General features: G+C 39.5%; 5 protein-coding genes across 10 annotated transcripts in view; 2 read left to right on the plus strand and 3 right to left on the minus strand.

The window, feature by feature from the left end:
• ceacam1 (CEA cell adhesion molecule 1) overlaps nt 1-3,822 on the plus strand; it is an 8,983-nt gene extending 5,161 nt beyond the window's left edge. The window contains 5 exon segments of the mRNA XM_079640920.1: nt 5-202; nt 320-571; nt 1,192-1,479; nt 1,906-2,163; nt 2,715-3,822. Coding sequence (XP_079497046.1) covers nt 5-202; nt 320-571; nt 1,192-1,479; nt 1,906-2,163; nt 2,715-2,803 — 1,085 coding nt within the window. The 3' untranslated portion in view covers nt 2,804-3,822.
• Nucleotides 3,342-4,570, minus strand: LOC307047151 (uncharacterized protein). The gene is made up of 5 exons (XM_079693896.1): nt 4,364-4,570; nt 4,225-4,275; nt 4,010-4,090; nt 3,828-3,899; nt 3,342-3,634 (listed from the first exon to the last, which is right to left on the minus strand). Exons 1-5 carry the CDS (start codon nt 4,425-4,427, stop codon nt 3,522-3,524), a joined length of 381 nt encoding a protein of 126 aa, XP_079550022.1. The 5' UTR covers nt 4,428-4,570; the 3' UTR covers nt 3,342-3,521.
• Nucleotides 4,571-5,837: 1,267 nt separating this feature from the next.
• Nucleotides 5,838-9,591, minus strand: pafah1b3 (platelet-activating factor acetylhydrolase, isoform Ib, gamma subunit). The gene is made up of 5 exons (XM_079691240.1): nt 9,190-9,591; nt 8,584-8,673; nt 8,350-8,466; nt 8,066-8,188; nt 5,838-7,322 (listed from the first exon to the last, which is right to left on the minus strand). Exons 1-5 carry the CDS (start codon nt 9,268-9,270, stop codon nt 7,062-7,064), a joined length of 672 nt encoding a protein of 223 aa, XP_079547366.1. The 5' UTR covers nt 9,271-9,591; the 3' UTR covers nt 5,838-7,061.
• A 180-nt stretch (nt 9,592-9,771) lies between these two features.
• On the plus strand, nt 9,772-16,242 carry prr19 (proline rich 19). 3 transcript variants are annotated; one of them, XM_079691238.1, is made up of 4 exons: nt 9,772-9,926; nt 11,337-12,598; nt 14,941-15,080; nt 15,204-16,242. In XM_079691238.1, exons 2-4 carry the CDS (start codon nt 11,350-11,352, stop codon nt 15,795-15,797), a joined length of 1,983 nt encoding a protein of 660 aa, XP_079547364.1. In that variant the 5' UTR covers nt 9,772-9,926; nt 11,337-11,349; the 3' UTR covers nt 15,798-16,242. The 3 variants fall into 3 exon arrangements, with proteins under 3 accessions (XP_079547364.1, XP_079547365.1, XP_079547363.1); XM_079691239.1 differs by having other exon boundaries at nt 9,794-10,022; nt 15,285-16,242; XM_079691237.1 differs by having other exon boundaries at nt 9,800-10,022.
• On the minus strand, nt 15,896-27,942 carry tlr21 (toll-like receptor 21). 4 transcript variants are annotated; one of them, XM_079691234.1, is made up of 2 exons: nt 27,886-27,942; nt 15,896-19,443 (listed from the first exon to the last, which is right to left on the minus strand). In XM_079691234.1, exon 2 carries the CDS (start codon nt 19,308-19,310, stop codon nt 16,389-16,391), a length of 2,922 nt encoding a protein of 973 aa, XP_079547360.1. In that variant the 5' UTR covers nt 19,311-19,443; nt 27,886-27,942; the 3' UTR covers nt 15,896-16,388. The 4 variants fall into 4 exon arrangements, with proteins under 4 accessions (XP_079547360.1, XP_079547358.1, XP_079547359.1 ...); XM_079691232.1 differs by lacking the exon at nt 27,886-27,942 and adding an exon at nt 22,175-22,321; XM_079691233.1 differs by lacking the exon at nt 27,886-27,942 and adding an exon at nt 22,113-22,310.
• Between the last annotated feature and the right edge of the window lie 24 nt (nt 27,943-27,966).

Consider the following 27,966-nt stretch of genomic DNA (forward strand, 5'->3'; position numbering starts at 1 on the left):
AATGTGACTGGAACTGCTGAGCATTTTTACTGGATGAAAAACGGTGAGCTTCTGCATGAAGACAACAGAACTGTTTTCTACATGGATAACAAGATAGTCACTTTCAACCCACTTGAACTCAATGATACTGGACTGTATCAGTGTATGGCTCTGAATCCTTTTTGGAACAAGACAAGCCCTTCTTACATGCTTCTTATGAACTGTGAGTAACACTGAAGTGACAATTATTAACTGTCACTTTTTTAAATCTTAATTCATAGTATTTGTAGTTTCTAAATGTTGGTACCACGAGAGCCTACTTTCTTTCTTCCTGTTGCAGATGGTCCAGAAACACCCATGATTGATGGTCCAGCTTTTGCGGAGGAAGGGCACTCGGCTATCTTTACCTGTTCTGCCAAATCAGTGCCTCCGAGTCACTACAGCTGGTGGTTCAATGGCTCCAGCGTGGCCAATTCTTCTGTGTTCACAACTGACCCTTTGTCTTTCAATATGAGTGGAGAATACACCTGCATGGCCTACAATAATGTGACGGAAAACAACAGCACTAACTCCAAGATGCTCACAGTCATTGGTAAGAACAACTCAGCATCTCATATTGTATTACAAGCCTAACTTCATACTGTAATCTATATCTTTTTGCATATAATATTACTATGCCACTATAATGCTCATTTCCAGGCTCTTTGTATTTTGTGTTTCTACTGTGACATGTTTACTTGCTTTAATGTTCAAAAAGGTCTGTAAGACTGCTGTAAAGCTCTTTTCACCCTCTGTCTGAAACCAGAGCCAGTCTGCTCTGATTGGTTAACTGGCCAGCTTTATTGTGATTGGTCAACCGCTTAGAGATGTCCCACCCCTTGACCTATCACGTACAATGTGTTTTATAGCACTAGCCACTAGAAGCACAATTGTTACATAGTGATGTCACTGTGTTATGGAAGTAAACAAAGGAGTCCAAGGGAGACCATTTACATGCACATTAACCTATATTACACACTACAAGAAAGGGACAACCCCAAAAAGCATAACATATTTAAATATACTTAACTGCTTTTCTTCTGTTTGAATGCTAAACTACATTTAAAAGTAGAATGTAATCTTATCTATTGGGTTTGACTTCTTCAATGCATGTCATGTGACTGTACAACTGATGAAATACTGATTGATTCCTGCTTTGATCTCTTCCCACAGAGGCAATAACATCAGTGATGATCAGAATCACCACAGTTCCAATAAACTCAGATGTCTTCACTCTCACCTGTGACGTTTCTGGGCCTTATGACATGATCTACTGGATGAAGGACAACATGCACCTCAACATGACAAACTCCACAGCAAACCCTCTCTCGTCCTACCACATTAAGAACAACATGCTGTACTTCACTCCGGTGAATCGGGTTGATGACGGGACATATGAGTGTGTCGCTACCAATCAGGCTGGTCAACACAAAAGCCCCACATATGTGCTCCTGGTGAACTGTGAGTAAATCCGTTGAGAAAATCCTTATTTATTTTATTTTTAAATGCTGCATGACAATGTATTGTTGCATCTTTGACAATAGTATAATGAAAACAACGCCAACATCACATATTCAAAGAGTGCTGCTATCTTTAATGATCAGGTGATCTAGTTTGGCTGAACTTTATATAAGTTAGGCAAATGTATTGAGCTGGTGATTGGATATTCAACAAAATGCAGAAGTGAATATATTGTAATATGGTAATAGTTATTTACTATAACAGTAATTTTTACACATTGGTTTTCAGCTTTACCAGGCCACAACTTTGAGTGTTAAACAATGCAAATGCAGACATTTAAAAAGTAGCATTGTGTGCCAAGGCAACACATTTTCTACCTTTTTAGTGTACCTTATTCTGACCAAGTCTCTGTTTCTGTGTTTGCAGACGGCCCTCTGAATGTGATGATCTCTGGTCCAGATAAAGCAAAGGTTGGCAGCTCCGTGTCGTTGACATGCTCCGCTGAAACTCGGCCGGATTGTGACTTCCACTGGTTCTTTAACAATCCGTTATTACCGAATGTAGAGGTCGGTCCTGTTATCACTTTCTCCGTGACCAAGGAGAATGAGGGAATCTACGCATGCAGGGCGAGGAATCCTGTGACCAATATGGAAGCGTTCCAATACAAAACCTTCAATGTGATTGGTGAGTGATATGATGAGCATACTTGTTGACTTTATTGTACGGTATGACATCCATAACTTTGCTATTAAAGGTAGGCTAGGTAATTCACTTCAGAAACACTTTTTGTTATATTCCATGGAATGCTCTTAACATCCCGATAGCAATGAATAAATTAAATGCTTAGACAATAAATATATACAAATATTTCATCTGTGTAAGCCGTGGCGCTGTAAAAAGCAAGTCCAATTATCTGCCTCGGCCCGCGGCAGATAACTGGATGGCCTACCTGCCTGTCAGCCTTCCATCTTCTCGTGCACAAACTTATCTCATGCCCTCATTGGTCATGTGCGCGTTTGTGTGTGTTGGAGGAGGGGCTCTGTAAGGAAGTCTGAAGGAAGGGGCAGATTTTTGTACTTTCAAATTCTAGTTTACTCGAGCTGGTTTCTCCATTCTTACCTACCCTACCTTTAATGACTTCAGAATATGTGCTTTACAATTACAGATACCTCCCGTTTTACTAAATGCAACATGTGATTCATTTGTTTTTGTTTCCGTCCCTTTCTCCCTCTAAGGTCACGCCTCTGCCCTCCACTTCCATTCCCGAGGCGTTCTGATGTTGATGGGTGTGTTTGCTTTATCTTTCCCTGTGCTGTTCAACTGAGTCCTTCACATTTTGTCCAATTGCTCCCTCTACAGGCTTAACACTAACAGTCATATTATAACATGTATGGAAAGGTCCTACATAGTCAATGATATGATTTTAATGTTATCAGTTATTGTGTTTCTTGTTGTTTTGAAAGGCAACGATGACTTAGAAAGCGTGACTGACTTTAAATTAAGTAACATTTTGTTGTTGGATATTTCTTTTTATTAGATTTATATTTGTTAACGTGCAATACATTAACAACGACATTGAAACTGGAAATCATTTTAATACCGTGTAGGGTTTTATGTCAAATTCAACTCCTAATCAACCAACCCCTTGCCCTTATTCCTCCAAGCTTAGCACTTTCTACTTTTGTTGTTATTTTGGTTTTACTTGCTTGTAAGCGCTTTGAGCACCAGGAAAAGCACTTTATAAATGTAATGTATTATTATTATTATTATTATTGTTAGTAGGTCAAGGTAAATATAAATCGAATCATGCTTTAATTCATAGAATGTTTTTCCTAATGAATAAATAATCAACACAATCAAAATCAATTTAGTTGGAACTTTATTGAGGAGGATACATTGTCTCTGTGCTTATTCAGAAAGTTATAGTTATGCAAACATTGTCAAAAATCTACAACTGTTTTTTTTAATCAATATGCATGTTAGCGATAAATGTATACATTTTAATTCAGTATAAGGTATTTATAGTACTTCTTTGTTGTTGTTCATATTGGGACACTGGGACCCAAGCTCCTGGTGTTCCCGCCCTTCTTCAGTATGGAAAACCGTCTGCACGTCCTCAGATTCTTGTTTTTTTTCTTCTGGCAAAATGTTTTCCCTTGTGGTTTGAAAGAATCCAGATAGATAATAAAAAAACAAACACATAATGTCACGAGTAAATCTCTAATCAACCCTTTTGAAGAGTCCCTAATCACCTTTCCATACGAGCCAGTGGAATATACTGAATACAAGATTGATATCACTCATTGTTTTACTTTGTTTTTTAATAAATCTCTAAAACTATAACTCACATTTTCCATTCTTGCCGTTGCGTCTGCCAAACTGCTGACAAAGGCAGCGGGACTTCATCTCTCTTCCTTTTCCTGGGCGCCCCCAAATACACAAAGAGAACAATGGGTTAGGATGAAATGCACTCCACTAAGGCTGTGTTTACATTTGCCCGCTAAATTGTATCACCAAATGTTGCTTTTACCTTCACAGTAACAAGCTCTGTTGCGCTGTCTTGGGATGTCGATTGGATTTGCAGTATTCAGTAGTTCTCCAACAATAGAGGCTACGATACAATTGATACAAAAAATACAGATCATTAATGAACATGAATGAAATAAAGTAATGCAGTTACAACAATTCAATACATACAAATGGACAACTTGTGGAAAATGTGTTTTGAACATCAAAATCACATACCATCTGAGAATTTGCTGACATCCAAGGATTTCTCATGTGTCTCAGGAATACCTTTGAAAATCACAGAATAAAATGCAGAGGATGTAAACATACTTTAAAATGAATTGAATAGTATAATACTGAAAAAAGTATACACTACCTTGGCTGTGATCAGTAAATAGGAGCAGGGTGAGAGCCAACAACAAGAACAGTCTTGGTCCCATATTGTAGTTTAGCAAGTCCAATACAATGAGTCCACTAACTTCAGTCCCAGTGAGGGAATACAAGGGATGTCGTTTGTCTCATGTCTTTATAAAGGCTGGTGTTCATTTCTGAAATGATAGCTGTGGCACATTCAACGCCTGCCAGGTATTTGAAGCTTGAAACTTGCCCTACCAGCACCTTTCACGGTGGGTGACTGTGAATGACAGCAAACATGCACCTTTGCCAAAAAAAACTGTTTGTGGTTTTGAGTCATGGCTCATTGTCGTGAGAAAGTGAAAGACCTGATATCCACTGAAAGAAAATTTACTGAGTCTTCTTATTACATGATCTTACCAAAAAATAGCCAAGAGGGCCAGCCTTTTTTTTTTATATACCATGGTAAAGCCTTGATGGGGGAACATAATAGACATGTTTTAAACTGTTACTGTGAATTAGTAGCATGTGCAAAACAAAAATCTCAAAAAGGATGTTCTTCCTACTTGGTTGGTGGTTTGTGCTGCAGGGACATATTGTCTTTTTTTTTTATTCCTGGATAAGGCTTTTCATGCTGTGCAAACTTTTGTAATCATCCATCAAAAATGATGGGTGATGTTATCAGCCTTGTCAAAAAAACTGCAATGGGTGCACCACAAACTGTCACATGGTAGGTCATGCGTGCTATAATCCAGGCAAGGTATGTGGTCTGGTATTGTTTGATTAGTGTTGGATAAAACTTTTGGGCAAAACGAGACTTGTTCACCAGTCTTAAATAACTGAAGTGTAGCTCTCTGCTCATAACAATGTTTAAGACTGGAAAAAAACAAGTAAAAAAACATAAAACAAAAACCCCCTTTGGCCATCTTTGTACTCACAATGACCCTGCTAGTTAGTGAGCTAGAAAAGAGGATATAATACTCTTCTTCAGCGTCATATTTGTATTCTGTGTCTCTACTGTGAAATGTCTCCATCCTTTAATGTTCAAAAAGCTCGTTATCTTTCTCATACTGCCTGTGCTGCAGCACCTCTTTTCACCCTCTGTCTGAAACCAGAGCCCAGTCTGCTCTGATTGGTTAGCTGCCGGTCAGCTTAGAGATATCTCGCGCCTTAACCTATCATGTACAATGTGTTGGAGCGCTAGCCAATGGCGTGTTACATATTGATGTCATTATGTTACAGAATTAAACAAAGGAGTCAAATGGCGGTGTTTCAGGCCGGTGGGAGGAGTGTGTGGGGGAGAAACTCTCTCAGGAGGGATCTTTGGGAATTTAGACTTTGCAGACCATTTACATGCACAAAAACCTATAACAAGCTAAAGTGAAGGGAAAACCCCAAACAGCATAACAGGGCCTCTGCACATTAGTTTCAATACATGAATGTATCCTCCTCAGTATCAGCAACCAGATTTAATTAATCAGTAACGGACACTAAAACAATTTTTCCTATTTAATGCATTCTTTCATCACTTACAGTCAGACATCCTGAAGCATAATTTCAAGGCCTGTAGCACAACCCTCGTAAGAGGCTCAGAAGCGTTTTAGTGTAAAGCCTTTTTAAATGATCTGATTGATCATAATGTCGCAGTTGAGGTTACACTTGAAGCACAAGCAATTTTTAGATATATATGTATACAACTTCACAAACTACTTAAATACATTTATGTTTGAAACAAGACACAGCCTCTCATCGCAAAATATGTTAATGTTACAATAGGTGAAGCAAAAAAGGTGCAAAGACAATAATGAGACAACAAATCACATGGTGAAAGGCGAGTAAACATGGTTATAGTCAATGAAAAAACATTTGGTCATTCAAATGAACATATACAAAAGACACCAGACATCACCATGGAGTAAATAAAGCTATTGGCAAATGAATGTAACTCATGGAACCAAAATGGCAAATGACAGCAGTTTTCTGGTAAGGGCAGTATTGTATCTCATTTCTTTTAAACCAGACATATACTGGCAACCCGTTTCAATTAGTTCCTGTTCCAGTAGCCTCAGATGGGCAATGCATTTTATCATTGTTTATTTTTTGTTATATCCATCCATATTCTAACTTAAATTAGGCCTTGTACGTCTCTAGACAGTTTTAAGTGAAAACTGGAGAACCCAGTTATAAAGCTTTAAATAAGGAACAGCAACTAATGTTTGACCTATAGCATATCTTCATTGGAGTAAAAAGTTGTTGCATCTTTTTAAAAGTTTAATTTCAACCAATTGACATCTGGATGTATTTATCCATAACGGTGTCTTCCAGCATTCAGATTTCCTTTCACTGTCTGGCTCTGATCGTGTTCACTCATATTTACCATGTGTCAGAGGAATGTGAATATTCTACTATGAGAAAACACTTTGACAATCAAAAGCTAGTGGATCAGATGTTTAACGGGAGTAAAGGCAATACTTTGTTTCTTTACAGCACAGCATGTTACATTTCTGACTGTATCGTTACCACAACAAAAACTCTATGGTCCCATAATCTGTAACAGTGGTCACCAACCACCATGGAGAGGACTTAATGTGTTAATAATGTGTACAGCTCTGAGGCTCAAATAATTAAGTATGTTGATCATTGATGGTGTTAATAAGCGGAGTGCTGTTCTCTGGAAACAGGGATGAGGACCACCTTCTGTGACTTTGTGCCCTGGCTGCTCAGTTCTCAGCAGGCTTCTCGAGCATGGTCTTGAGATGGGCATGCAGGGGGTCGCACACAGCCTGGAAGCCCTGGGGGGTCAGGTGAAGGTAATCGTACATGTCCTGATGGGAGATGCTGCCGTTGGAGTGGACGAAGCCTGGGTCCACGTTGAGGAAAGAGGCGTGGGGGAGGGAGGTCACGGCCTCTTGCACCAGCTGGTTAACAGCGGCGTTTCGCTCCCGGCGAAGGTTTGGCGATTTACCTCTAGGCAGTAAACCCTGGAAAACAAATGTATGTTGCTTTAAATGTTGGACACTTCTATTCTAACAACACAGACTATAACTACTCTTGTTGTTAAATACCAACTATGTGCAATATGTGCAATATATATATATATATGCTGTTAAAAACTGTGCAATATATACTTGACTGCTAAATCCTCAGAACTGTTACAGGATGTGTATTTTGTAAGATGTGTAACTCTTTTTAATATAATTATTTGTATCTTTAATACGTTTTTATGCAAGCTTTAGGTAACATTAAGCTGTCTTTGGCTCTTTTCTGCTGTAACAATTTTTAATTTCCTCTGTGGGACAAATAAAGTTATTCTGATTCTGATTCTAGTAACATTCCTAGAAATACATGGATCAATGTAAAAAAACATTTCACATCTAAGGGTTGTTTCCCAAAATTAAAATTAGGCTTGGTCAGTCAACAGTTTCTCACCCATGTCAGAAGTTATGTTATAATAGTCTGTCGAGACCAACTAAATATACAGCACAAGTTGTTGCATCTTAGCCTTCCCCCAAACAAGTAAACCCTTCAAATAAAGTGTGACAAGTAGCGTAATCCAAAAAGTTCACAAAAAGTTGATTAGTCTTTTGTTTATAAATTACACAAAGTTTAAATCCAACTACCGGTAAAAGTGTTGGCATCACTATGCAGTCTAATGGTCGCATGAACCTTATTTGTCATTTTCAACGGACATGCAACTGTAGGAATGCATTCAAAAAAAACCTACGAGTACTACAGTGCGGGAATTGGGAAGCTTGTTCTTGATGACTTGGACAATAGCCATGATGCCTCCACAGATCTGTTCAGGAGTATGGGCATAATTGAAAGTGCCCACCCACAGCACTACAACCTACAAAAACAGAAGAGAAAGAAATGTTTAAATAACCTCCATAATAGTTTAGGGTCAATATACCTGGAGATGGAATTCAAGCACAAAAATAAAGTACAATGGGTCTACTGTGTGAATAAACAAGTACAATCATGTTCTCTATTTTTGGCAGGGATATAGACCTTTGGGCTGATGTTATCCAGCTCGCCGTTGCTCAGTCTCCACAGCACATGTTGTGTTGCATCACCACCCACCCCAAAATTGAGGGCATGGAGAGGAGAGAACAGCTGCCTCCATATCTACAGACAAAGCACAACAAGGAAGCTTCAACTTTGACTGTTTGAAAGTATAGAACAAGAAATACAAGCTATCAAACTATCTTTACAGGACCAGACACAGGAAGGGGTGTGACTTACCCCAAACTGGTGCAGGAGTTGAATTAGAGAGTCTCCAACAAACAGGACATCAGGCTCTTTGTCTTTGCTGTCAGAAACAAAGCGGTTGTGCTACAAAGAGAAAAAGAGAAAGTAAACATATATACACACTATGAAATTATTATTTGTGTTTTGATGTATAGTAAATGCACACAAATGGTTACAACATTTCTAAATATATTTTGGTATTTATAAATTGGAAGACATTAGCTTGAATTAGCATGGACTGCAGATGGAAACTGGCTTTTGCCTATAATCTCATACATAGCATCTCTTCTCTTTCAGAGATGGTCCTTGCTCAATCGTGATATATAATACAAACAGAATAATACTAGTGCACATTTCTATGACAATCCAAGGGGAAAACTGCTTAATTACAGACGCATATATCAGCATTGTTGTTATTGTGTTAAATGACCTACACAACAATGACTATAAGTACTTTACAGTAATTCCCAAAGAGTAAACATTAGCAACAATACAAGACTGGGGAAACCAGGCAGTTCATGGTTGTATTAATGCTTTAGCTAGGTTAAATACATGGAATAAGTAACAAAAAGGTCATCATAATCACATCATTTCACACACCAAAGACATCCATCGTGCATCTCCCTCGATGTCCTCACGGAGAGTGGGTGTGGCGGCTGGGTTTGAGTCTTCTGCACTCATGACTCTATCTGTGTTAGCTAGCAGTCACGTAGTGTTTTTGTTACGAACAAACTAATCGATTAACCAAACGTCTGCAGCTATAATTGCTAAATCTAAGGAGGTTTGAAGAATTAGCAAAGGTAGCTAGCCTACTTGCTGAAAGACAAGCTAGATGTGGTTTAACAGAGAGATACTGGTCACAGCAACACAGATTGTTGTCAACCTTATGCAAACCTATACGGTGCGAAAGGGAAAAGGCAGAGCTTTATATTAAGGCTACATTTAAAGATATTAATGAACATAGGCTACCATGAAATCAAAAAACCGTCATCTCCCAATTCAGATTCAGGAAGTAAATGTTCACTATAGTCGCCAGTACCATTGTTGTCCATGGGCAACAACATGTGTATTTTTATGTTTTTTTGATAATAGTTTGACACCTTTTTAATACTATATGTTTTGCGTTCAATTTAGGATCATACTTTTTGAAGAACTGGAAAATTCTAAAGTGCAAACGTTGATAGGAATATAAAAGATAATACGGGTTCACCCCCTCGTGTTGGAAAATGAACTCACCCTGCTCGATGGTGCTCGTGAGAGTTGCTGCTGCGCAGAGAAACAGCTACGACATGTTGCTGAGCAACGATAAATGTACAAGAGGAAGAAAAAGACTAACAGTAAGCTGCGCTTTATATTATCGATTTAAAGTTTGTATACAAATGTTTCTAGGAGGATTTTTAGTATGTATAAGATGGAATGGGCTCAGTGTTAAGGTTAGTTATTGTGTTTTTCAGCAGGTAAAGCCAAATACTTAAAATCCATACACGTGTGATTATAGTTAGAGTGCAGCTGGTGGTTGATTTTACTCTCACCTGTTTGCTAACCACCTAGTTTACTAGCATAGCTATCAGGCTAAATCCAAATAACAGGTGTTTGGGATTTGGATCCACAGGGGGCGCCGTTGCAAATTGAAACGTGTAATTAATTTAATCTGTTTATTCATTTAGCAAGCACTGTTATAGCGCAAATGCATATCATGTTGGATTATTTTTGGAACAGTCTTCAACGTTAAGACCCTTTTGACAAAAAAAAGAAAGTGCGCACGAAGTAGTTGCTTCGAAGTTATTTGCAACATAAATGTAAGCGTATAGTATGGCATTGGCTTGTTCATATAAATATATTTACAGTCATACTCAATCGCTCGTGACTTTGGTCAACCAACAGCTTTCCCAGTTGTTATCAATTAAAAGTTGATCTAAATACCATCACCAGCTAAACGCTACATGTGCACTGTTGTCACCCCCTGTACTCTTCAACTGGAAAACTACGACATGATAATGTGTTAATGTTTGCAAACAAAGTACGGCTGACTTGGTTTGAACTACAAATATTCTATTTTGCTATATGGATATTATCAGAGAGCACAAACTGCCTGTAGTAGACATCAACTAAGTGTAGCATTTGCCATTATGCTGTTGCCATGGTGCTTTTGTTACATTGCTAATTTTGTTTTAGGTGCAGGTGAATTTGGGACATATTGAACTTCTTTGCTAAGAAAATACTGTGAATGGAGCATTTTAGCATACCATACTTTTCCCTTGGCTCAATATTGTTTAATTTAGTGATTTTTTATTTGTAATTGGCTTAAAAATTACATCATTTACAGTACATTTTTCGAGTCAAATAGAGGAAAAAAAGGCTGCCTTCAATATTAGGATCCTCATTCGAAAGTTGTATGTGAATATTTATGTGAATGATCATGTAAAGAGTGTTTCACTGTACATGTCAACTAGTGTCCGTCTCAGTTAAACTATCCACAGCGGAGACTCAAATCTTGCAGACATCTCATGCAGTAAAGTGTTAAGAAAATACATTTGGTATGCTTTTTCAGTATGGATAATGTGCAGGCCACAGTCCAGAGGGTCAACATTTTTGATTTAGCCAGCAACTATCATTAAAACATAAGTAATTTGCTTTATAAGAGTTGGCATCACTGAGGTGCAACAACATCCTGCGGAGGTGGCCTGGCTCTCTTATCTCGTTTTTTACAGTCTTACAAATGACTCATTGTGCTTATCTTTCTGCAGAAACTGGTTCAGCATGAGCCACATGTGCGGCAGGGCTTCATCGGACAAAGAAAAGATTTTAAATGTTTTCAACAATCAACTAAAATCAGCAGATAAAAACCCTCGCTCAGTGAACAGATTCACTGCAGACTGCAACTGTTCAAATCATAGTAAAACAGATGAGCAGAACAAAATGAAAAGACGTAGGAGCCGCAAGGACAGAAGTCAGATGAGAGGTGGTGGGAAAGAAGTCCTAGCGTACAAATCACATCATCATCACTGCCGCCGCCAAATCAGTAGCGACATGGCGGCACATTACGAGAACGGCTGTCATAGTAGCTGTCGCTGTCCTTCAAGGAGAGCGACCACCACTCCTGCTGTACAGGAGCCCAGCATAATAACGGACAGTCGCCTGATAGGACACCAAGGCCTGTTCAGCCATGAGGTGAAGTCTATCGACATTGAACGCTTGTTAAGTGAGCAGAGAAAACTGAAGAAAAGTGGACAGCAAGTACATGCAAACAAAAATGCTACTTCACTAACCTTTTCAACATCCCAAATCCCTTCTCCATCCTCCATTAATGATTTATTGGTTGCTGATAATGATGAAAGTCTGCCATTGGAAAAACAAACAGGCCATGATGATTGCGAGAAGAAAGATAACCAAATCAGTCAGGGATCAGAAATAACAGCCGGGCAGAGAGCGCAGCCACAATTTGAGCTTTCTTTGGAAAGTGTTAAAAGCATCTCCTCATCGAAAAACAGCTCCAGCGATGTTGTGATAGTCAAGAGCAATAAGATGAACCCTGACGTTTCTGATGAGGGCAAAGAGTCTCAGCTGACTCCCACTGTTATGAAAACATTAAACAGGAAGGTAAAAGGACACATGATTTCTGCTCTGGACCACACCCCAATGAACAGGGACTCTCCTGTCCATCACACACAGGCTGATGGGGTCAGCCCGAGCCCCCTTCAGCTGTCCAGCTCCCCCATTGCTGACATCTCTGACATACAGCCCAGAAGACCAGATCCTGACTGTGTGTCTCAGTCTGTCGGTGCCGTGGCAGCACGTTTGACTGACTCTCTGCGGTTCCCACTGCTGAGGAGGAGAAACCTGGTGGCAGAGAGCAGGGACGTCCTGCTGAGAGCTCTACGGGACAACCACGGATCGCAGCTTCAGGAAAACCTCCATGAGGTGCAGCGATGCCTCAGATTTGGTGTTGATCCCTCAAAGAAAGTCCAACCTCAGGATTCGACCATGATGGAAGAGCTTCTACCTCCAGGTAGGCTCTCAAATTCTTGACGCTTCTGACCAAATGAGATGTGTTTTTTTTTAAACGTTATGGTTGATTTGAAGTGACACGTCATTCTGACTATATGTATCATCATCTTTCTGTATCATTAAGCCACTGTTATATTCAGATATGGTGGTTCACAATCTAATCTACAAAAATGAGCAAGAAGTACATTTTAGGCATTTATTCATGTTCACATGGTATCATGTGATTTTGACTTATTTTAGTAGGGATGCACCGAATATTCGGCCGCCGAAAATGGTTAAAAAGGCCCTTTCGGCTTCACCGAATGTCAGGGAACAGGGTTACGTTGGTAAGCTAACGTGTTGTTGTGATGACGTAATCAAAACGCGGCGACAAGCACGGCGCGCGACCATGCTCGCGGCTGGCTCACAGCCAACATGTCTGGCGCTTGGAGATATTTAAAAATATCAGAGAAAGAGGCGCGGATTGCGATTTGTAAAACGTGTTCAGCTGACATTTCTCGAGGGGGTGTAACTGCAAAGACTTTCACCACTTCGGGATTACTCCACCACTTGAAATCAAAACACCCGGACAAATATGCAGAGTAAGATCAAATCACAAGCACTGACAGCGAGAGACTGTTCAGCGCTGCCTCTCATGTGCTTGATGAGAAGAGGAACAGACTTATGGCTGATAAAGCAGAGAAGCTACTGTTCATTAAAAATAACCTCCCACTTTCCCTTAATAAGTAGACAAGGCTGGCTTATCATAAGCTTATCTAGTTCTACATGTCTACTCTATACCCACTTTCCTGAACAATTTTCATTGTGAGTTATAATTCACCATCTCAGGTTATCATTAGGGGGAAATGACAGCAGCACAGTGTTCAATATATTGTACTTTCGGTATCTAAATGATACTATGTTGTTTACATTGCTCATGAGGACAGACCACCTTATTTGCAGATTCTTGAAATTGTAATTTAATTTGTAATTGATTGTGGATTTTGTATCCAGTTTTCACTTTATGTATCTTTATACAATGTTTACTACTTTGCTTATGAGGACAGACAGCCTTATTTACAGATTATTGAAATTGAATTGTAATTTCATTTGTAAAAAGTTACATTCATGTGGATTTATCCAGTTTGCACATTTGTATGCATGCACTTATAGGTGCATTTGTTGTTGTTGAATGCCTGGCTGTTACAGTCTTTATTTACACTAGTTTGTTGTAGGCCTCTTGGCCTAGATGTTTATGCAGTTTTAAAGCACCTTGGCTTTTGTTCTGAATGCACTTTGTTGTAGTTATCCTACAGAAAAAAGAAAATGCACTTGACTTGGAATTAATTTACTGTGTGCATTCAAAAGTGCTGAATAAATGTTTTATGGACCCATAATAGTGATTATTATTTAAGTTAAGTTTTGCCATAATCATGTCTTTTTCCATAATCAGGCAGCTGAACAACATTGGTAAAAAATGTATACATTATATATATATTTCTATTAATCATTTTCGGCATTCGGTTTTCGGCCAACTGTTTCCTATTTTCGGTATCGGTTTCGGACAAGAATTTCCCATTCGGTGCACCCCTATATTTTAGTATAGGTATCAATAACTTCTGTATTCTCAATATTGATTGTAAACAAAAATCTACGTTTTTATTAAATGTTCACTTTTTATCAAATGAGTTTAAATAACACTGCATTCTTTATGCCTAAAAAATGCATTAAATACATTGATTTCTTTATGAAACTGTTGCAAAGCTAACTAAAAACATGAATTGTTTAAATCTAAAGTATATTTTCTTATTTTCAGTCTTCTTTTTCATTGACTTTGTTGCAACATCACAGGCCACAGATATTATCACCGCCTACTGTTAATCATTCAGAACAGGAATGTGATTGTGTTGTCCTGCATGCTCAGCATCTTTTAACAGTTACTGTCTTACCTTTATGGATAGTGTTTCCTTGCTCAGATTTAGAGGACGAAAAGTTACAAAAAGAGTGCATTTTGTATAAAGAATAGAAGAAGCTTTATATTACCTTGACATTAACTAACATTAATGCACAGAATGAGACGATGTATTTTTCACCCATTAATGACATTAAAAGCACATTTAGGTTGGTGGGATTTCTTCGTGGCCAGTATGAACACAGTATGAATACAGCAGTGAAAACATCGTTGAATGTTCATATTGTTTTTATGACAGAGTTTATTATTATAAGATGTAAACTGGTATTCTTCTTGAACTGAATGTATTCACAATAAACATTAGCACATTTCTTGTATTATAAAAGCAGTGGTAAGCACTGTTCACATTATAGTTTGTGGGCAGGTTTTCAGTTTTGTCTCATCCTTTTTAGATGTTTTCAAAGCAGCATTTCAAGCCGAAACTGCTAATCAGCCATGTTTTGACGCTCAGAAAACCACACCTTTCAGAACGACTGGAAGTAGACATTTTAACTGGAAATCCGGGCCACAACCAAACCGAAACATGGAACAGGTAAGACCTTAACTTAACTTCCTTAATTTAGTTCTCTTAACATATGGTCAACTGTTATCCCTTATTTTGTCATTTTAATTTATATTACTCTGGAATAAAATGCTTTCTGATTTGTATGTAAAGACAGCTGATTGGTTGACAAGCCCTGTGGAGACTTCTGTCAGCATTTTTGATGACATCACCAGACCTTCTTGCGCTCCTCAGTTCTGCATGGACTTTGAGCCCTCTGGAGGTACAGCCAGCAGTCATTTGTTCTCTCCACCCTCATGCTGGGGACAAAAGGCCTCACAGTCTGAGCCGTGGGAAGACAGCTTCAACAGAAACAGGAGCAATAAAGATTTTACTTTTGATTCCTTTGAAAACACCTTCAAAGACAACACCAGAGCAGAGAGGAGCAGCACCATCCAGCCTTTCTTCCCTTATCAAACTCAGCTGCCAGATCGACGTCCTGCTGAGCTAATGCATTTCCCAGACCCATTTGAACCTGACAGATATTCATTTGCTAACTCCTTCTCCACCCAAACTCACCATCCTCAAGAGAGTTTCCATCCCTACAGCCAATTCAGTCGTCCTTCTACTGGCCCTCCCCTCAGGTCCCACCACACTGACATGAAACATTATCCTCCATCTCACATGATAGACAAAGACCCAGCAGCCCCCCTCTCTTCTTTCCCGAGCCCTGAGCAGTGGACCTTCCCTCCAATGAGACTGTACTAATATAGAGTGAAGCTCTGCATGAAGACAAGCCTGTGAACATTTCTTTCACAAACTTAAAATGCTCTCGATTCAAACCATCAAGATTTTTTGTTGAGAGCGAAAAATATGTTGCGTGTGCTCGTATTATTTTTAATTAAAAACAGAGTATTAAATGTAATAGCAGTAGCTAACATCACAAGAATTATCTCTTCTATTCATTTGTCCCATTTATGCTGAGATAAACAAACGCACAATAATGTATTGTTTACATTTTAGGAACATTTTTTAATGTGCAGAGCTGTATACATATCATCTTTAACACTGGTGTTATAATGGGAAATTCTTATAGAAGAAGCTTTGCCAGATGTGCTATTGTGAAAGCATTTTGATATATTTTGTGTGGGCTACATTTAAATTGTGTAATACAACAAACTGAGCACATCAATTAAATGACACCTCTGATTAATGCTTGTATGGATAAAAAGTTTACAGTGCAATGGATCATACTTCACATTTCCACCATATTTTCATGTTCCTCTCCAAACAGCAGCACATTTTATTATGCATTGAACTTAACGAAAGGTTTGTCTCAACAGTCACGAATGAACATTTTCAAGTAAGCAAGTAATATTTTTCATCTGATGTGTGAGTGTCCACATTTCCAGGTTCCTCTTCTTCATGAATTTCATTGTTAATTTCCTCTGCTTCTTCTCTGCTCCCGGACCTTATTGCCCTTCTTAGCTGATTCCAAAACAGCGCTTGGGCCTGCGTCGGGTCAGTGCAGTCTGAGCGAGGCCACTGCAGATAAGTCTTTTTCAACATGACTTTCCTCATGCGGTGATAGCACGACACCTGCCTCTCAGAGATTTGCTCCAGAAACACAAGCAGGAGGACGTCCCGGTGCTCATCGAAGAGGCGGTAGCTGGCCAGTTGGATTTCCAGAGAACACCACTCACTCTTGAGGAAATTCCTGCTCACCACACAGATAGTTTTGCGGCTGCTATATACAGCAGAGACAATGTTGTCCACAATATTGCGGCCTAGCTCAAAGTCCCTGTGATGTAGACAAAGTTTAATAGACGATCCATTGCCCTCCAGGTTCGGAATTAACTGGTCCATGACCCATTGTTCATCAGAGGAGTTATAGGAAATAAATGCGTCATATTTGCAATTTTCCTCCTTCTCTCTGAGTCTGCGCCACTGCTCACCAAACCAAGAAATGAACACATAGTAGCCATACTTCATTTTCCAGTACAGTTTGACATAAAGTAAAGGAGTTACTGTGAACAGGAAGATCACAACTGCTGTGCTAAGGAAGAAGTACTCTTCCAAATCTATGTAACAAACTTTGGTGTCAAAGTTGTGGAATCTGCTTTTTGCATCGTGTGGGCACGGAAGATTGTAGAGATAGACCACCTGGGTTTTTTGGTTGTGCACTGTCCAGTTTTGCAGCAAGCTGTTTTTACAGGTGCAGCTTAGAGGAATATTCCGTATGTCGAGGTAGTGAAGTTTAGGTAAACTTTCTAGTGCCTCCACATGAATGCTCTTCATTATATTGCGGTTAAGCTGCAGTTTGCGCAACTTTGTGAGATTCCCAAAAACCTCTTTTGTGAAGTTCTGAATACCCATATTTTCAACAATCAATTGGGTCAAATTTCTTAGATTTTTAAAGATGCCTGGCTGTAGTTGTGTCACCCCAACACAGCAGTCATCTAACGTGAGGAAACTTAAGCCTGTCAGATCATCAAAGGCATCGGCAGGAAGTTTGAAGATGTTATTGTTCGTTAGATACAGAGATTTCAGGGAGTGGAGGCCACGGAAAAAATGTTGGGGTAAAACTGTGAGGCCATGCGGCCGCTGCCCGTCCAGTTTCAGATCCTTCAGTTTGCTGAGGTTCATAAATGGTGAACTGGTTTCCATGAGGAAGCGAAACTGATTACTCTGTAAATCCAGAACGGTTAGCGTGTCTTGAAATACACGATAGAGGGAAGTGTCAATCGTTTGGAGGTTGTTTCCATCGAGATAGAATTTGGACAGACTTTGTAGTCCATCAAGGCCAGATGGCGCGATATGACTAATCTTATTTCCTCCCAGGTCCAGTGTGTTAAGATTCTTTAAACTGTGGAAGGTCCTATTAAAAATGACAGCGATACGATTGTTGCGTAGGTTGAGGATTTTCAGGTTGAAAGTATCTTCAAAGGTGTCGCTGAACAAATCAGTTAAGAGGTTATTATCCAGACGGAGTGTCTCCAGCTTTTTTAACCCTATGAGAGCTTTACGATCGAGATAAGCTATTGTGTTTATGTTGAGCTTTAGTATTTTGATATTTGGTGTTCGATAGAAAGCATAAGAGCCGACCGATAGGATGCGGTTGTAGCGATAGCTCAGATCTGTTATATTGGTTAAATTACCCATGTGTTGTCTTTTACAAGATTTCAAGGAGGTGAGATGGTTGTGTTCTAAATTGACACTTTTTAACCTTGTCTGTCTATCGAGAAAGTTAAGACAACTTATGCTTTTCAGGTTATTGTGGGAAAGATCCAAACCCTGTGTGATGTTAGGACATTGGTTAAGAATTTTTTTTGGCAGAGTCCCAATCTTGTTACTACCCAGGCCTAAATGTTTTATCCATTTCACTTTTTTCTTTAACAATATGCAAAACTCTGTGTCATTTTCAAGGCCCATGTCAGAGAAATCAACGTGACCTGCATTGATATTGCTGATGTTTAAAAACTCCTTGACCTTGACACTTGTTGAACGCAAACGCAGATAGTTTACACGCCTTAAATCCACTCCTTCAAAAGCCATCGTAGGGAGCCTCTGATTGTAAGAGAAATCCAGCACCTTGATGTTCTCGAGAAACGAATGATTACATCCTAATGTAGACAGATTATTTCTAGACAAATATAATGTAGTGAGGGATTTGGGTAGTGACACATTTGAGTGGCTGAGAGAGGTCAAATGGTTGAAGCAAATATCTATTTTAGTCAGATTTACTAAATGTGACACAGACTCAGCGACCTCTGAAAAGTTTTTCAGATGGTTTTGGCTCATGATTAAAGTTTCCAGTTTGAGAACAGTGGAGAAAATGCCTCCGGGGAGCCGCTTTAATGTATTGTTTGTCAGCGAGAGAAAGGTGAGGTTGTGCAGGTCCTTAAACACAGCAGGGTTAAGCTCTGATATTTGGTTAAAGGACAAGTTCAGAGACGTGAGATGAATCAGGTTCTTGAAAGCAAATTGACCGATGGTCGTTATCTCATTGTGATTTAGTAGGAGTTGCTCAAGTTTTTGGAGATGACCAAAGCTGTTGTCGGGAATGACCCCCAGATCATTAAATGAGATGGTGAGATTGATTGTAGATGACGGCAGGTCTTTTGTAATATTTGTAATCTTCGTCTCCTTCCGATTTAAACATTTAAAGTTTCCTTTCCAGTAGGCGTCTTCAATGCAGTTGCTGTAGCTGTAACCACTGGCCATTTGAACTGCACCAAGAACAAATGCAATGGAAAACAGCCAATAAATTAGACTCGCCATTTTGCCAGTCCAGAGAAACGTTGTCCTTTAAATCATTTTGGGCAGTCTCTTTGTTGGTTTGTTTTGCACCTATCATATATTGAACATGTCTGGAGAGGGCCTCATGTTCATCAACTGACGGTGGTACAGGAATCTGAGGAAAGAAAAGATGGATTTAGATTACTTGTCATGTTTTACAGCCAATGTTTTTATCATGCGTTTGGCTTCCAAGCAGACCACAGTCCTTAGATTGAAATGTGTATTTTCATTCTTTAAATCATAAATTCAACTAGGCCACATTTTAAAACCAGAAGAAAGTGACACTAGCAGTAACCCCTTTACGCTCACTAAATCTCCCTACTTCTCTGACTTTAAATGTCAGTGTTGACAGAGAAGCTTTGAAAAATGTCTAAAAATATTAGAAAAATAACATTTCGTTTGTGACAGTTGAGGAGATTTATAAAAGAATATAATAATGCTAAGGTTTTTGTAAAGCGTTCTTCTAGAGATCAGAGAGAAACTACTGATCAAGGCATTGCATTGGATTTTATTTCACAAGCTTAAAACTACAACTGGTGCCACTGCCAACAGTTTCCCTGCATAAGCAGATGGTTAATGATAAAAAAAAAGAAATGCACCAAGAGGAAAAGACAAATGGAGACGGAGAGTGGCCTGAAGTTCAGTATGTGACTAGTGCTGAAGCAAGGCTCGTGGACTGAAGGACAGCTGCCGAGCGAAGGGAAATAAGTGCAAGGAAATGCAACAACTGGAACAACGCTGTAGGTGTGTCAAGGTATGAAGAGCACACAGTCAGTGAAATGGGTCATTGTAATCACCATGTATTAAACCTCAGTGTTTATTTTCATAGTTAAGACAAGTTCCTCTACATTTAAAAAAAAAAACTGTACAAGGAAACATGAGAAAAGGAGGTATGATAAAGAAATGAGTACTAAAGAATAAAGAACTATGTACTGTATATACAACGTACAGGATAATACAGAGATATGTGTTGAAATGTGTATGCAGACATTGGGTGAATGTCTGTGAACATGCAGAGTTAAGAGAGTATATGAGATGTATGCATCTATACAACCAACCTGCATGATTCCATATTTTATAGCAGATACAATTACAAACCAGAAATTGATTAAAAGAGTACACAGTTATTCATACTTATAATTCTGCTCTCAAAGTGCACTACAGTCATGCAATTTAAAATGTATAGATTTTCCTTTAGGGGCCTCTGGACTACAGTAGAGGGTCAAAGTCATGGTTAACATCCTGTGGGAAACACTGAGATCCCCTCCAGGAAGTCACTGTCTGACAAGCCACATCACGTTGCATCACGAGACATCATAGAAACGCAGCTACCATACAATGTGTAGCAGCTTACTGTCACCTTAAACCCAACCATCACCACAACAAAATGTTTTGTACGACAGTGAAATCGCTTTAAAGAATAATTGGTGTTCAGTCGGCAAATAGCTAAAGAATAATTCTGAACTAAGAGTGAAAGGTTCAGTAAACCGAGAAGAAAATCAAAGATGCCGGATAACATATTCAGCAATACTGAAACCATCAAGATAAGCTTTTGGAAATATATCACACCATATTGAAGCGTGAGATAATCATAACTCCTACCTCGTAGCGTGCAGAGATGTAGACCAAAAACAAAAGCATAGAAAAAAGTGCAAACAGAGAGCCTGTAGCAGCATCCTATGTATGACTTGGATTAACAAGTATATTGAGTATATGTTTTTTAAAAGTACCTCACCTTTCTCATTCACAGGCCTCCCAACACTAAAGAGCCCATAATAAGCCACAAGGTCGAAAACAGGCAACGGCAAACAATCGTCACTGATCTGTTCAGATGTAGCAATGAAACTGTCTTGTCACATTACATATTTTCAGAAGCAGGTTTTTCAAGATACACAGCCTCTGCACCCACTCACTGAAAGCCAGGGACGCGCACAGACATGTTGGTGAGCGGGTGCTCAAGTAAGAAAAAGGGCACTTCCCATAATCATTTATTTAAAAAAAAATGTAAAACAAAAAGTTAAATATAGTTGCACATCTCTGACTCACGGACCAATTTATTTTAATACCCTCACGCAATTGTTTAATACTCAAAAATAATCAGACAATGGTCTTCTTTAGTATTCACTACGCACAAGAGCAGAAAACAAACTAGTACAATTAATAGTTATTAAATGAGCAGCCAACAATCAAAATTATGAAGTTACTGTTTACCTGATTAAGGACATTACAGGCAAAAATATCGTTTTTTCATGTACTTTGGTCTATTTTGCTTCCATGTTTTCTTTCGCTAATGGAAATAAAACTTCCAAGAAACTATAAATGGTGTTCGTTTTACTACCATGACTGAATTGATCTTTAGATATAAAGCTAATCTGCATTTAAACATAACATTTCAGGGGGAAATACTGACTTGACGTAAGTAACTATCTGGGGAAGTTGTGAGGTGATGTGGTTTTTTGTTTTATCCTTTCCAACTGCAATGCCTTGGTAACTGCATGCAAATCAGCACATTTTAATTAGGCCTAGTTAACGCCTAATTTGCATATCAATGTGGCGATTGTGATGACTTTATTAGATACAAATTTTACTGTATTCACCTGTAGTGTCTCCCCTTAAGTGCAGTACATTAGCCTGTATGCCCATGATAAATTGCCTTAGCTAAACCTGGAGCTTACTTATCCATTAGTAGCCTACCTTAGTTAACTATATTTGTTATTGCCTTTTAGCTAATTAGCTGTAAACTCGAGGTACTGGCAGTTTAGTAATTTGTTCATCACCACTCACCTTCAAAATAAGCCAAGAAAAGCTGGCATAACATGGGACAGTAAAGTGGGAGGTGCTGCTACCTGTCTGTCTGAAATGACTGCCACTGTCAGCACCGCTGTGCAGGACACGTGGGCGGCTTCTCAGGTCGATTACATGGAATCCTTGCGTCCCTCACTTGCGATGTTTCCCTGCGTTTAGTCCCTCCCACCAGGGAAGTATAGAGAGGCGCAAGGAAACCACGAGAAGCAGGGAAATGAGTTTTAAGAGCAATGGGACGTCCTTCCTTCCGGAGTGTCACGTGAAGCGACGTCCGTATGTGATGACGCCGCACAGCTGTTCGTCTGACAGCAGCCAGCTCTGTCCCCGTTATTTTCACAAACACCCCCGCCTCTGTTAGTAGGTACACATGTACTGACACAAACATTTGTATCATCTGTTGTAGACCCAAATACATTAAATAAAACAAGAACTCATTCTCAAAAAAGATAAATGCCATTCTTAAAATGTATAAAAGAAAAAATCGATCATGAAAATGTTTCCAATAAATGAATACAATTATTTTTGACCACTTTGTTGTTCAGATATATCACATATTTGTAACTAAATGATACATTAATTGAAACAAAAAATAGTATGACTGAAGAGTGACTCTCGTGAGTTTCATGTATTTTCTTCACTCTGCTGGGAAACGTCTCTCATGTCAAGAAGCATCAGATCAGTGGATGCGCTGCATCGTCCAATCAGTGAGCGACACACAGTAAAGGGGCGGGGCGAGTATCTGTGTATTTCATCGGAGGATGGTCTGGTGGTTCCTCCATTATCGCTCCTCCATTATCGCTCCTCGGTCCTCGCTCCTCCGGCAGAAATAAGCGCCATGGGACGCTACTCAAGATGGAGCAGACAAATCAACTTCCGGTGATACCGAGGACCGACGAGCGAGGAAATGAAAATAATCGACCCGGGCTGCGTCTCAGGTCGACTATTTTCATTTCCTCGGTCGTCAGATTTGTCTGCGCCATCTTAAGTAGCGTCACATGGCTCTTATTTCTGCCGGAGGAGCGAGGACCGAGGAGCGATAATGGAGGAGCGATAATGGAGGAACCACCAGACCATCCTCCCATGAAATACACAGATACTCGCCCCGCCCCCTTACTGTGTATCGCTCACTGATTGGACGATGCAGCGCATGCACCGATCTGATGCTTCTTGACATGAAAGCAGTCACTCCTCAGTCTATACTGTGTTTTGTTTCAATTAATGTATCATTTAGTTACAAATATGTGATATATCTGAACAACAAAGTGGTCAAAAATAATTGTATTCATTTATTGGAAACATTTTCATGATCGCTTTTTTCGTTGATACATCTTTTTTTTTAAATCTTTTATGAGAATGAGTTCTTATTGTATTTAATGTATTTGGGTCTACAACAGATGATATAAATGTATATGACCGTAAATGTGTACTAACAGAGGCGGGGGTGTTTGTGAAAACAACGGGGACAGAGCTGCTGTCAGACATCAGCTGTGCCGTGTCATCACAAACGGACGTCGCTTCACGTGACACTCCGGAAGGAAGGACGTCCCATTGCTCTTAAAACTCATTTCCCTGCTTCTCGTGGTTTCCTTGCGTCCCTCCATGCTTCCCTGGTCGGAGGGACTACACGCAGGGAAACGACGCAAGTGAGGGACGCAAGGATTCAATTTAATCGACCTGAGATGCAGCCGTGGAGGGAGGGAGAGCTACGGAACTTCAGTCTTATCTCCCGACCTGATATTTTAATTTTGTATTCAATCAATATATTGTTGGAAAGGGAAACTGTGCGCAAACAGCAGTAGATATATATTCATTTATAAAAAATAAAAAAGGGGGAAAAAAGAGCACTTTCTCTGGAGGAAGAAAAAGGCCAGGGGCTCAAGCCCACTTTGATGTCTATTGTCGCATTTCCACTACACGGCCTCGCTCGGTATGGCTAGGCCTCGTTAGGACTGGCTCACTTTATGGCGCATTTCCATTGTAGTTTAGGAACTGGGGTAGTATCTATACGCAGTGTAGGCGGAGCCGTGACGTCATCTTCAATGAGAGCCCCAGAAAAACAACACAGCCGTTAGCTGTTAGCACTCAAGCTCACAGCTCCTCATATCTGTTCAGAAACTAGACAAAATGTAAACAAGTACAAACCATAGACTGTCTGTGTCATGGTGAATACAGTCGCTGGTTTATTTATGTCTGTAGGCCGTTGTTGTGAGTGTGGACGGTCGGAGCATATACAACGTTAGCTTAGCCGATCTCCATTTAGACAACACGCATTTGAAAAGGTTTTTCACCTGCCGTCTGTCTGCAGACTTGTCAAAGCATTAATTCATGGTTTTTACTATCCGGTATCAGTAAGTTGTTACTTCGGCATCATGTTGAAACGTGTATTACAATTAAATCACGGTCAAATATGTTCATCTTGTTGTAGTTGTAGCCCCCTTGCCAGCGATTCTCTCTCTAGTTTAGCATACTCAGCCCGACTCAGCCTGGTTGTTGGTCCGGAAAGAACCTCGATTTTATGTTGCCAGAAAACTGTGAAATAGTACCCGCTAGCCGGTACTAGGCTAAGTGGAAATGCAACCAAAAACGGGCCTCGCACGGCTCGGCACGCTTAAAGCGAGCTCCGCGCTGTAGTGGAAATGCGCCAAAACTTGCACGTGCCTGCTGAAAGCAGCCTCGGCCAGATCCAACCCAGTCTCACAAAAAAACATGTAATAACTACGTCGGTCCACAATTTGGGACGTAGTATTTCTACAAAAACGCGTCTGAAATTGTAAGATCCCTAAGTTTTTTTTGACCATTCATTTCCAATGTCACGTAATCTTGAAAATTATCCCTGCAGAAGAAAAAAACATGGCCGACATTCGTTTTATTCTCGGTGGAAAATGCCTATTTTAAGGTAAGTTTGGCCATTAAAATGCGTTTTGATGTCATTTGATGCGAGAAATATGAGTTTTTAGTTCAGATTATGTGTGCAGTGGATGTACATGATCTTTAGTTTGCTAGTTATTACGAAGATTACTTCAGGAAATTGTGTCCATTCAATGTTTTCATTGTTACCAAGGTGGTTGCTAGGGACGCTGCTATCGATATTATTTCTGTTATGTTGTGTAACTGTTTAATGGTGTTGTCTTTATTGCTTCCCTCTTCCCCGTCAATTTATAGTGTTGGTCCACAGCGCAAACGTATTAGTTCTGCATCTAAAATTGTGGCATAGATACGTTATTTTCCCTTGTGCAATTCTTCATTTACTCAACAATAACACATAATTATCCTTGTGTTTATTTATTTGTTTGATTAATAAACACAAGTTGGAGTCCGTCAGGACCGAGGGTCGGAGCAGCTCATTTGCTTTAGAGAATATTACACCCGGAAGTAAGTATTCTCTCCGCTTCGCTTGACAAACCCCGTGATAGTCCTCAAGCTCTGTGATTGGATGTTTGAGTGTGCTCCGAGGGTTACGCCGAGCGTCGAACAGCACTTTGAAATGGGATGGAACCACGGCAGACTGTCCAAAACTGGATTTTAACGGGTCCACCCCGTCCCCCCCTCCCCCGACCCGTCCCCGGAACTACACATGCTGGCTATTGTGTTTCGCAACATGTTCTCTATGGCACGTCTCTACTGGGAATTGTAGTTTTAAAAGACGTTTTCGTATTTCCCACAATTAGAAGTTGCCAGTATTAAACTGTGTACACCCCTTGAGGTTTAGGGGATATGAAACACTCAAATGTAAAACATATAATTAATAAATGGGTGAAAATGGCTTGTGCCCATAATGGGCATCATTAATATATACCCACATGACAGCTAAGGTCAGAAGAGCTTTATTTAACAGCTGGTCTTATGTCTGTGACCCCTCCTGTTGTTAATTGATAAACCTGAAACATGCACTTGTCAAGCTTCAGAGGCAAATTTTGCAAATATGGCAGTAGCCATCGATCATCTTAAGATAAGATATACTTTATTGATCCCAAGTTGGAAACATTTGCGTTACATCAGCATGTGTAACAGTTGTAAATATGCAGTGGTGTTTATTTGTAAATCATTTAGTATAATCACACAAATTCTGTGTTTTATATTTAATAATTCTGTGTTCTTTATTTATTGATTGTTCAATACCTGACAAGGCCGGAGATGAAAAACTTGGTTCGCAGGTTTCTAAACAGTGCATTACAAGACATCTATCAATATGTGTGTACCTCCACCATTAAACTGTCATATTCTGCACATTTCTTATTCTATCTACATACATCTTATAAGAGTATAATACATATGTATAATATCAGTTAAAATAAGTGCTTCAACATAGTTAACATTGCTGGAGGTATACACACATATTGATAGATGTCTTGTAATGCACTGTTGAGGAACCTGCGACCCAAGTTTTTCATTAATTGCATAACTACACCGTAGTTGTGTATATTGAAATATTGAATCGGCTGCGGGAGGTGTGAAAATGTGCCGTAAAGCAACAACGGTGCGGGACACACCAACCTGAGTAGGGCGCCGCGAATGCCCGACTGCCTCTGACGGCCTCTGACGGCCTCTGACTCCCAGAATCGGGTAGGTCAGGGTGTCAGGGCCAAGAGCCATCGCTTACACTCGATCCCTCCCAGCACCCCCCAGCAGCTCCATACGACAGTGGGAGCGTCAGAGTTGCTGATGCCAGGGGAAGCAACCAATAACAGCGTCAGAAAAACAGTCTATCAAGAACACCCAGCCAGCCCATAACTCACAGATCACTATACCCACAGCTAAAGGGCACTGACTTCCCCTTCTTGACAAAAGAGAAGCACGCAAGGCTCACACTGAAGAAAGCTCTGATCACACATTTGCTCATAATCACAAGATCAAGTGGAATGATGCAATTGAACGCTGCCCTTATACAAATAAAAACAGAAGTTTAGATGTTCTTTTATTAGTTCCACTGCCAGGAAATGTTACGTTTTACAACAGATATATTTCATAGACTGAAATTATATTCAAATGATATATGAATATATTGCACAAGATTAGATGAATGAATTGTTTTGGTAAGTGTATTGGTATTGTTGGTATGAATTATGAGTGTCTATGTTATTGATGAATAACATTAATGCATTTTAGTACAGTATTTTTTGTGTATGTTCCGGATTCCCATAAGATTGTCTTCTCACATCTTCCAATAATTCCCATCCCTTTTATAATATTCCAGGATGTTTCATCTTTTTAAAACTAAGACTTGGTTCCTCTTTATTAATGTTTTCATATCCTCTTTCGCTCAATAGGCTACGTGTGTTCCTCCTTCTCTTTTTCTCCTGGCATTTCTTTTGTCTTTGTTACATTCCACTCTTAATACGATGACAATCGTGCCATCAAATGGTGCAAAATGTTGGCTAAACAGCCAATCATTTGTCTTTTTGCTACAGAAATGTGCTAAATACGATTAAAATGACATTTACAGTAGTGGCAATCCTTGTGTGAGTAACGTCAGCAATAGCAAGTAATCCAGTTACATTTATTTTGTTAGACATCCTCCCATTATGTGTCCTTCATAACACTTTAAAGAAGATATGTTTAGTCTAAAAGAAATTCAAAAATTCCAAGAATATAATAAAGACATCCTGTGGGAAGTCTGTTGTTATCACCAGGATTTACCCAACCGTTGTCTGATCAGAAAGACACTTGCCAGGAGTTTTAAATTACTTTACTAAAGATCATAGCTATAACAATAATTACAATGATTTCAATAGTTTGACCATGAAAGCCTCACCTGTTTAGATGTCCTGGTTCCCCTCTTCAGAGAGCTTCTTGTGTCGAAGATGTCCTCAACACTGACTGAACCAGAAAGAGG

Source organism: Notothenia rossii (genome assembly GCF_949606895.1).
Source record: "Notothenia rossii genome assembly, chromosome: 7".
Classification (NCBI taxonomy): Eukaryota; Metazoa; Chordata; class Actinopteri; order Perciformes; family Nototheniidae; genus Notothenia; species Notothenia rossii.

Excerpts from the sequence above, each read along its gene's own strand:
- prr19 (XM_079691237.1), top strand. Across the intron at positions 12,599-14,940 it reads GGAAGAGCTTCTACCTCCAG|ATGTTTTCAAAGCAGCATTT; the intron begins GTAGGCTCTCAA and ends CATCCTTTTTAG. Across the intron at positions 15,081-15,203 it reads CAAACCGAAACATGGAACAG|ACAGCTGATTGGTTGACAAG; the intron begins GTAAGACCTTAA and ends TTGTATGTAAAG.
- LOC307047151 (XM_079693896.1), bottom strand. The coding sequence starts at position 4,427 with ATGGGACCAAGACTGTTCTTGTTGTTGGCTCTCACCCTGCTCCTATTT. Across the intron at positions 4,276-4,363 it reads ATTTACTGATCACAGCCAAG|GTATTCCTGAGACACATGAG; the intron begins GTAGTGTATACT and ends TGATTTTCAAAG. Across the intron at positions 3,900-4,009 it reads CAGAGCTTGTTACTGTGAAG|GAAAAGGAAGAGAGATGAAG; the intron begins GTAAAAGCAACA and ends GGGGGCGCCCAG.
- tlr21 (XM_079691234.1), bottom strand. The coding sequence starts at position 19,310 with ATGGCGAGTCTAATTTATTGGCTGTTTTCCATTGCATTTGTTCTTGGT.
- pafah1b3 (XM_079691240.1), bottom strand. The coding sequence starts at position 9,270 with ATGAGTGCAGAAGACTCAAACCCAGCCGCCACACCCACTCTCCGTGAG. Across the intron at positions 8,189-8,349 it reads TGGATAACATCAGCCCAAAG|GTTGTAGTGCTGTGGGTGGG; the intron begins GTCTATATCCCT and ends CTGTTTTTGTAG. Across the intron at positions 7,323-8,065 it reads ATTCCCGCACTGTAGTACTC|GGTTTACTGCCTAGAGGTAA; the intron begins GTAGGTTTTTTT and ends TTTGTTTTCCAG.